Raw genomic sequence first — 9,404 nt, 5'->3', positions numbered from 1 at the left:
AAGCATATTCTTGCGTTGTAAGATTATTCCTGGCTCTCTCTGCTTTAGTTGGTCATTGGTGGGTGAGCTTCGTATTCCGTTGGTCCAATAAATTAACGCCATATACAATTCTTTTAAGCCTAAGATGAGCATCCTCTTGCTTACAATATGATTCTTTTCTTATCAATAATTTCTGTACAATAATACTTGAATGGGTCAAATTAGTCTGCTAACTTAAAGAAATGAGGAAATTAATTGTTCAAGTTGTTGTGCGGAAGCGTCCAAATCTCACACACAAATATTCAATCGGAACAAACAAGATTTAGTGTTTAAAGAAAAATAAACAAACTAACAACAAAAACACCAAGTGTTTGGCGAAAATGGCACTCTATACACCAACGGAGAAAATTTGGATGGAAGAATTATCATGATTTTATTCATGATGTAATGCATGCCGAAAGTTGTATTCTTTGAGCTTTTGATTGAATGAATGAAATTTCGTACCTCAATATTTTTCTATTATTTTATTTGAGAGACCATTTTTTCATCATATTAGGAACTAATTATATGCTAATTGATAAAATGCATGTATCTAAACAAAGGAACTAATTACACAACAACATACTTGAATTGAAAATTAAAGCCATATTAAGCTGTTTCAATTGGTGAAATACTGAAAGCAGTAACATTATCTAAAAGCCAAATTAAGTTGTTCCTCCCACTAAGGGCCCAGCCATGTTTTCTGGTTTGTAGTGGAAGAAATAAAAAGAAATGAAAGAAGGTGATTGCAAACATCAAAGCAAAGTGAGATAGCAATGGAAGATCAAATGAAAGGAAATGAAGGAAGGGAATTGCAAACAGCAAAGTGAGATAATTGCAAGCTATGTTTTGCTTTTTACTCTGGACAACATATACGGGGAGTGATGGACCCACACGGCTGCCATGGAAGGTGACTTGAATCAATATAGGGCGGCTTGACTTGAGGGCAGGTAAACTAGTTAATAATTTCTGGAATAATACTTGAGCGGGTCAAATTAGTCTGCTAAACTTTAAGAAATGAAGAAATTTCACAAGTGGACGTGAAAATAGCTGTTGGAAATAGTTTTTCTCCAAAAATGTTTTAGATTATTCTAGGAAAATAAAAAAAAAAAAAAAAATCTCTTGAACATCAAATTACAAAAATGTTTCAAAAATACCACTTTGTTTATAATTATATTCCTATAATACATTTATTCTCTTAAAAACTGAAATAAAAAATTAATAAAATAAAAAACTAAGTTTTTTATTTTATTTTATTGATTTTTAATTTTAGTTTTTAAGAGAATAATATTATTATAGGAATATAATAAAAATATTGGCATTTTTGTACACTTTAGTAATTTGATGTACCACTTTAGCACATTTAAAACTTAATGAGGCTTTTTTTAAAATGACAGTTAGTTGATGGGGCTTTTTTATATTTTTTTCCATTATCTTATTTGAAAGGAAGAACCAAAGGTATCTCCTCCAATAATTTCATTATCTTATGAGATAATCCATTAGACCTAAATGACAAAAGTTACCACATAATTCCATGCATCTTCCATAACGTACAATATCTTTAAAAAAGTGTTACGAATTTCCTTTTCTCTGTTTTCTCGTTTAAGTCAGAGAAATTTATTGCTTTGTCCCCACCATTATTTATTGTTCGCAACTTGCAATCAAGGAAGATCATTCCTTGTAAAGAGCAGAGCAATTTCACGCCAAAGAACAACTCACACGAAACAACCTCACCCGAGTTGTGATTGGCTCATCTCATGCTTCAACAACTCATTAACGTCATTGATTATACAATATATGACGTTAATTATATAAGATAAGCATCTGATCTTCTTGCTTATAATTACAATAATACCACCATCTTCACCTTCTTTATTATCAATCATTTATGTAGAATACTTTTTTTTTTTTTTTTTTGAAGGATTTATATATATACTTGAGCGGATGTGAAAATATATAACACTCCCGTTTTATATTGAGAAGATGAAAAGTAACCCACATAAAATGAGTAATTTGTAGAAATAGTTATGAGTGGACGTGAAAGTAGTTGTTCGCTAGTTAGTGTTGATATTTATTTTAATGCAAAAGATAATAAAGAGAGAAGAAAAAATTAAAACTTTTTTTAAAAAGCCAAGAAAAACAGGTTTAAATATAAAAAAGAGGTCAAATTTGAAAATAATAATAAAATTCAATTATTGCAATTATTTTTATGACAAGTTCACAATAAAAATATTATTTCGTTTCCAGTTCTTTAGTAGTTTTTTTTTTTTTTTTTTTGGGTCGTTCACAATAAAAATAAAGATTGATCTTAATTGTATGGAAATGCATTAAAGTAAAATTACACCTCTTTAGTTTCTGCTTGTCTTGTACTTTACTCATAAAAGAAAAAGGAAAAGAAAATGATATTATTGGTTTGGTTGTGATTTCTCCAAGTTGATTGTTTTATTATGAAATTGAAGTCCCTAAATAAATCCCAGTCAATGGATGAAGTACATTGTTATCTTTTTTGAGAGGTAGAGAATGCAAAGAAAGGTCTCTTATCTCTTTTTTGTTTTCCTTGGTTGGGTGGCTTGACTTGTATATGGTAGGAATGCTCTTTTGGTTGTAAGGCTTGAAAAGGACCTCGTAATTTGCTATTTCATCCCAAGATAAGTAACCATATTCCAATTGCACCCATTGACCAATTATATGTTACGTGCTCTAAGATTAAGTTACAAATATCTTGGAATGAAATAGCAAACGTGCTCTAAGATAGACTTGATTAAGGAATGTTCTTTCATTCCAAGCCGTCTTTAAATAGACTTGATTACAAATGGATAAGATAAATAATACTCAAACTAATGACAATTTGAGTGCAAATGCTCCGCTGAAACGCTGATAGATGACGGCTCTAGCTGTTTTTGTACATTTCTACTTTCAACTCATAATATCTCCTTGAATCTATTAAATCAAAACCTTAATTAAAGAAATAAACTATTTATTTTATTTGACCGAGAACTTGATTGGCAAATTCTAGCTGTTAATTAATGAACTTTCTTTTTCTCCTTATAGTGTGAAAATGAAAGGGCCGGGAAAAAACAAACAATTATTCTCAAATCGTAAGAGATATTCCAAGCATATCTTATTTGAAAAGACAAATCCCTCATGATCTTTCCAAGCTTCTGGTTGATGTTTGCATGCTGAATGCTCACCACCTTAAACACATGGGGCCATCTTTGACGAAGAAACAAATGGGAAAAATGCCAATTCAAAGATGTCACCAACATGAAAATTAGTGGGCTAGCTATTTTCTGGTATTTGGGTTGTAGATGAAGATATCCAAAATCTTTGGGCACCTGTTGAATAAGAGTTAGTTCGACCACTTACAGCACAAATGACTTCATCATACAAAGCCATCATGACAGCAACCATTGTAGGTAATTTCTTCTTGTTCCTTATTTTGAATGCAAACTGTTTTATCTTTTTCCTAACATAGCAAAATAGGGCCATATATTACCCCAACATGTTTGTCAATTTTTGAACTAAATGGAAGGGGAAGTATGTAGTTTCCTTAGAAATATTCAGATGCATAATTGTATATAAAATATTGAAAGAAAATTGTCAGCAAAGTGTTTGACAGTAACAGTAAAGCAGAACCACAGCAGGGGAGGAAAAAAGAGCTCAACATGTTCTTCATTTTTAAGATCAAAAAAAAAAAAAAAAAAGTTGGTAGCTTTCTGCATTCTCTTTGAACTAAAATATAATCAAGCTCATGATCAACCCAAATTCTATCAAACTGGTATCTTCAAGCTCATGATCAACCCAAATTCTATTAAATCCTTATGAATGACACCACCTAACAAATTAGAAAGAATTATATCGAAGAAAATCCTAAGATCAATGGGACTTCACAAAACTTAGACATTTTCATTTCTTCCTGAAGCTACTTAAGAAACGAAAAAAAAGGCAAAGACACAGAAAAAAATAAAAGAAAACATCCTATCGATCTGGACCAATTTTCTGAAGAAAAACACCATTTTTTTGAAGCTACTTGATTTATTAGCTAACCTTATGGTATTCATGCCTCATATTTGCCTGCCTCTTCTTCTTGCTATTGCCACCAAGTTCTTCGAACTCCTAAATTCTGTTAATTAAATTTTTTTCCATGCAATTAATGAAACAAAAATGAAAAACAATTAGACAGTAATGAAACGAAGAGAAATTTGAAGGTGTTATGAATTTCCTTTTTGTTTTGGCACTAAAAACAGAGTTGGAAAAAAAAAAAAAAAACGCAGAGTTGCTGGTTTTTGACAGTCTTGCTTTGTTAATCAGCTCTGATCTGCTCTAGTCTCCGATCATTAGTTGGTAAGCTTTGGACTGCGTTGGTCGATTGAATGTGGAGTTAATTTTGTTATTATTTGTTTAAAACAACAATACTTGGTTTGTGAAACCACAAAATGTGGGCATGCAAAAACTTTTCAAAATACTGGCTGTGCTCTAATTTGATTTTAAGAACTTGAAATTTTCAGTCACTTAAAGCAATTTAACCTAGAAAAATACATTATATAACCAAAGAAAAATTATCAGTTGTCTCAAAAATTTAAGTTAAAAGACAAAAAAAAAAAAAAAAAAAGGAATTTAATAATTAATTAGCACTTTAACCCACCAAAAAGCTGAGAATTCTCAATGCTATCAAGATTCAAGTCTTGCAAGCAGACCTCTTCTATTTGGCTTGTACTTTAGATTGCCCTTTTTGGGGTTAAGAGATAGTACAAACTGTTTTGATCTATACAATGTGGTGTCTGAGCATCATTTCAAATCAAATTCCCTCGAGAATGAACATGCACGGGTTCCTATAAATCAATTCAGTTTTTAGAATCATGGATAAAAAATAAGACGGCTACATATATTGCGTGTCCCATACTTGCACTTTCAGGCTTCTCCTTCTTTTAAATATGATCACCATATCGCCAAATGAAATCTTTCAAGCTATCATAAGAAGATAACGTCTGGTTTTTATACCTTCCATATCTCCTCCGGGCTCCGGTGCTCAACCCACAAATGTCCTTGTTAGTCTCGTCATCAAACATGCAGTACAAACTACCGGTGTCCGTGTTGTGACAAATGCAAATTCCAAGATTACCAAAGAAGTAGAAAAGTGCAAAATAGAAAAATAATACAACCACACAAAACACCAAGATTTAAGTGGTTCGGCTTAACAAGCCTACATCCACTGGTGGAGACGATCCATGAGAAATTCACTAACAAAAAGTGGAGTACAAAGAGTAGTACAAACAAAACCACTCCAACCCAAAAGCCCCAATACACCTCAATCTCACTCAAAAGAGAATTAGATACAAAAGAGAAAAATATTCTCTAAAATTCTCTAAGCATTTCAGCACTCCAAAAGTGCGATAAAAAAGAATAAAAAATGGTGTATCTCTTCTTCTCTTTGCAACACAAGTCTCTCTCTCGGCAACTCTTTCTTTTCTTCTCTCTCTCTTTTTCTTGCTAAAGTTGCTGCCTCTCCATGCTTGATGACCGAATGGCTTCAATAATAAAACAACAATGCCTTTTCACAAAGCTTCTAGAAGAAGCTCAATGAACGGAGAAGCCAGAGTGGACGTGTGAGAGAGAAAACATAAGTCAAAAGTATGGGATGCCATACTGCTGTGGGGCCTACGGTAAGACTTGTGAAAACAAGTCACCAATTCTGACAGTCCGTATACCCCAGTTACGTAAGAGCACAAACAATATCAATTAGGGTCAAATGGTCCGGATCAACATCTCCCATGTTGTGGACCTTCCTCCCAATATACGCCAGATGTGGTCATGGTAAAGAAGCCCCATGAGATAGTAAAATCGTCAACATATCTGCAATACAACCAACTATAAATAAAGAATAATCGATAGGTGATTCAAAATGTACCGAAAGAATAATCTTAGTATAAGAAAAAAGGAAGTATACAATGACATTTCGTGTTTGAAAAACCAAAATCTGTCAAAATGTAGGAAACTAATGAAAATGAAGGTCAATTAGTCATGTAGATAAAGGAACCCTCATCATAGAACCACACACCATCACAAGCAAGACACCCAACAATGCAATGTAAGCTGTAGGTGACTAAGGATCTTAAGGCACAAAATTTATCATAAGACTCACAAATAAAGTTCTGGAAACTCAAAACATAAACAAAATTGCTGCTTTCATAATCATTTCCATCACCTCATTAGCCTTTTAAGTTTCCATTTCGTTTTACTAATAGTATAACACTGAATTTGAAATGAATTTTGAGCAGAGTTGAATGCATACTTCTTTGAATGGGGTGGGGTGTCTTCAGCTTCAAGAATATGTATAACTTGTCCCATTTTTGGCCGCTTCCATGCATTAGGGTCTACAGAACGTAAAGCCACAAGAAGAGACAGCTTCAATGCCCTTGAAGTGGGCTTGTCAGCTAGCTTTGGATCCAATACTCCTTCCGGATTCCTGTTTGCAACCATATTCTTAAGTCACTCAACTAAGTTTACATAAACATTCTTGGCTTTTTAGTTAAAAGCAACATGGAAGATGAAATTCTACTATATTTGGAGCAAACTGATATTAAGAATATAGTGCAAACCTCCTCCGAAGATCGGCTATAATCAATTGGGTTCCTTCCAGAAATGATTTCCATCATAAGAATCCCAAAACTGTACGCATCGCTTCTTTTGTTCAGCATGCCTGTGCTTGCATATTCAGGAGCTACAAAACTACAACAACAAAAAAAGACTCTTGTTACCTCTTTAGCCACAGTGGCACACAGGACTCAGATAAAAACATACCCAAATGTTCCCGTCACACGGGTTGTAATGTAGCTACTCTCTGAGCCGAGGAGCTTGGATTCACAAAATTGTTGAAACTGGCACACATTCTGATCAGTCGAAACTGTTTGCAACAGAAAATCCATATACAGTGAAGAGTATGTAGATAACCAAGTCCCTATGCAGAAAAAAAGATAACTTAATCATCTTAGCCTAGCTGATTGGCAGTGAAGTTTGGGGGAAAGTTTGTCGATTGTTATGAAGGGCGGGAAAAAGAGGTAGAGGGTTTAGGCTTAAAATAAGATTAGGAAAATTTAATTTTTAAGTGTTTGATTATGCATGAGGAACCATAGGAAAATAGTGGGCAAGTACCAAGAAATGTAACAATAAAAGATCAACTCTGGTATTGGTTAAGTAATCTGTTAGTCATCAAACACACATGCTGAAGAATGAAGTGTTCGCAGAAAATCATTCACTTACCTGTCTTTCTGCTTTGGCAAAGTCTTCTTAAGAGCAAAATCCCCAGTGGGATGGAGACTGGGAGCCAGCAACTACACCAATTTCAATTCTGAGCATATGACACAAGATATTGACAATGAAAAGTGACTCTGCAAAAGAACCCACAAAGGAATTGAGGATAGACAATGAAATAAAGATCTATAGAAACGCAAATCACCGAAGCAAACCTATAGATTCGCAGAGCATCTGAGCATCCCTAGCTTTACATGGCCCATAGTCTTTGATTATCTTGGCCGGAATGATGCATTACAGGAAGAACTAATAAGCACTTTGTTCCATCAAAGAATAACTTTACTGATCCAATTGAAAACCCCACCGTTCCTGAGATGAAAAAGATTCTTAATGTCACTATTAGCCCATAATCCAATTGATCAAAAACCATACTTATCCATGAGATGCACAAATTCTTTTAACGTTTGAAAGACTCAAAGAGGTATCTGATTCATTGGTCTACAAGCACCAACCAGAAAGCACTCCTATAAGAACGTGTTAATACAAATTTCACATGTTCTTGCACATACCTGATGTAACACGTGATGTCACCCAAAAAAAAAAAAAAATCTTTTCAAAAGAAAAGAATGAATTTGAATTTAGCAAATATAAAAGAGACCCAATGAGAGAAAAGTTGGACCAAAGATTAATTAGCTAACCTTTTGGTATTCATGAACTCACAGAATCATGCATTCTATATATTTGCTGCCTCTTCTTCTTGCAAACGCCACCAAGCTCTTCCAACTTCTAAATTCTGTTCATTATAAGCTTTTTCCATGCAACAAAAAGAAAAAAAAACAATTAGACAGCGATGAAACGAAGAGACATTTATTAGACAAAAAAATATTAGAAAACCGAAAGAATCTGAGAAAGTTAATGGGAAAAGAAAGAGCAATGTACGTACATTTGGTGAAATGACACCCTTGTCAACATTTATGCGCGATCGATGAGCAGAACAGAGGAGGCTTTTGGGTCATCCAATATATTCTTCACAATCAATCTCAATGTGATCGACGGCAGGAACCTTATGGCCGCTTAGCCACCGTTTCTTCAACAAAGGGCATGCGTAGATCCGTATGGTGGAAAGCGACGCAGGCAAATCCTTCAATGGCACGTGCTTGAGCTTGGGGCAGTCATGGAGTGTCAACCCTTGAAGAGACGTGAGGTGTTGAAGCCCTTTCTTCTCCAAATATTTCATATTTTGAAATTGAGAGATATCGAGAAAAGTCAAACAAGAAGGCAGCAACCCCGGCTCTGGAAAAGACCGCACATCTTCAGATTTTCCACCTACATACAAATTTACAAGAGACGGGAGATTCTGCAAACCCCATCTCGTCCGACCGGCGAAGAGTTTTTCACAACTCTGGACGTTGATAAGTTCCAGATTTGAAGGAAATCCCCCTGTGGGCAACGATTCAACTTCTGGGCAATCAATTAAATAGAAAGACGTGAGAGCAGGCATGAGTACATCCATCTTCTCCGGCAGTGACGTCAGACTCCGACAACTTTGGACCCAGAAGAATGTGAGGTCGGGGGCACGAACTCCTCCTCTTGGAAAAGATGCAAAATTTGGGCAATTGTTGATGAATAAACGCACGGTCACCAAATCACGTCCACGATGTTCTGAAGCTGTAAATGATTCCAGATTCTTACACCCGGAGATTTTGATAGAAAAAAGATTTGGGATTAAATCTAATGGAAATGACTTGAGTGAATCACAGCCGTCCAACCGCAACGTTTCAAGGGATGAAAGGTTTGGCAGTCTAGGGAGCCTAAACATGTTACAGTTTGAGATGGCTAACTCCTGAAGATTGCTGTTGCAGTCCACCAGTCCCCGGGGAAGGGACTTCAGTGGGCCAAATCCACCAACATTGAGCTTTTGCAATCCGGTTGGCAACCCCCTCAACAGAAACTCTTTGCAATGTAATACTCGGAATTCAAGTAAAGAAGGAGCCCTCGGGAGTGAATCCACCAGCTGCGGACATTTGCGAATATCAAGCTTGGCTAAAGAAGGAAGATGGACCGGCAGCCGCCCTGTCAACTTAGGGCAGTTGTCAATGTAAAGCTCTTCGAGCTGAGAAAAAACTCCGCCTTCG

The 9,404-nt window shown here is 35.2% G+C and overlaps 1 protein-coding gene across 2 annotated transcripts; it reads right to left on the bottom strand.

Annotated features, from left to right (window-relative positions):
- Window positions 1–5,243: 5,243 nt before the first annotated feature.
- On the bottom strand, window positions 5,244–9,402 carry LOC132167091 (probable serine/threonine-protein kinase At1g01540). Of its 2 annotated transcripts, XR_009438654.1 has the most exons (7): window positions 8,213–9,402; window positions 7,968–8,076; window positions 7,485–7,638; window positions 7,279–7,406; window positions 6,618–6,976; window positions 6,311–6,484; window positions 5,244–5,871 (listed from the first exon to the last, which is right to left on the bottom strand). XR_009438654.1 is itself a non-coding variant. In XM_059577987.1 (2 exons), the coding sequence occupies exons 1-2, from the start codon at window positions 6,496–6,498 to the stop codon at window positions 5,778–5,780; spliced, it is 282 nt and encodes a 93-aa protein (XP_059433970.1). In that variant the 5' UTR covers window positions 6,499–6,539; the 3' UTR covers window positions 5,244–5,777. The 2 variants fall into 2 exon arrangements, 1 of the variants encoding a protein (XP_059433970.1); XM_059577987.1 differs by lacking the exons at window positions 6,618–6,976; window positions 7,279–7,406; window positions 7,485–7,638; window positions 7,968–8,076; window positions 8,213–9,402 and having other exon boundaries at window positions 6,311–6,539.
- Between the last annotated feature and the right edge of the window lie 2 nt (window positions 9,403–9,404).

The sequence above is a fragment of the Corylus avellana genome, chromosome ca1, assembly GCF_901000735.1.
Source record: "Corylus avellana chromosome ca1, CavTom2PMs-1.0".
Lineage (NCBI taxonomy): Eukaryota > Viridiplantae > Streptophyta > Magnoliopsida > Fagales > Betulaceae > Corylus > Corylus avellana.
Note: the sequence above shows the minus strand (reverse complement) of the source record. Positions and strands in the feature narration are given on the sequence as shown.

What these genes read in the sequence shown, in the direction of transcription:
- LOC132167091 (XM_059577987.1), bottom strand. Translation starts at nt 6,498, where the DNA reads ATGGTTGCAAACAGGAATCCGGAAGGAGTATTGGATCCAAAGCTAGCT. An exon ending in ACCCCACCCCATTCAAAGAA is followed by an intron (nt 5,872 to 6,310) that starts GTATGCATTCAA and finishes GTTGTATTGCAG; the next exon opens with ATATGTTGACGATTTTACTA.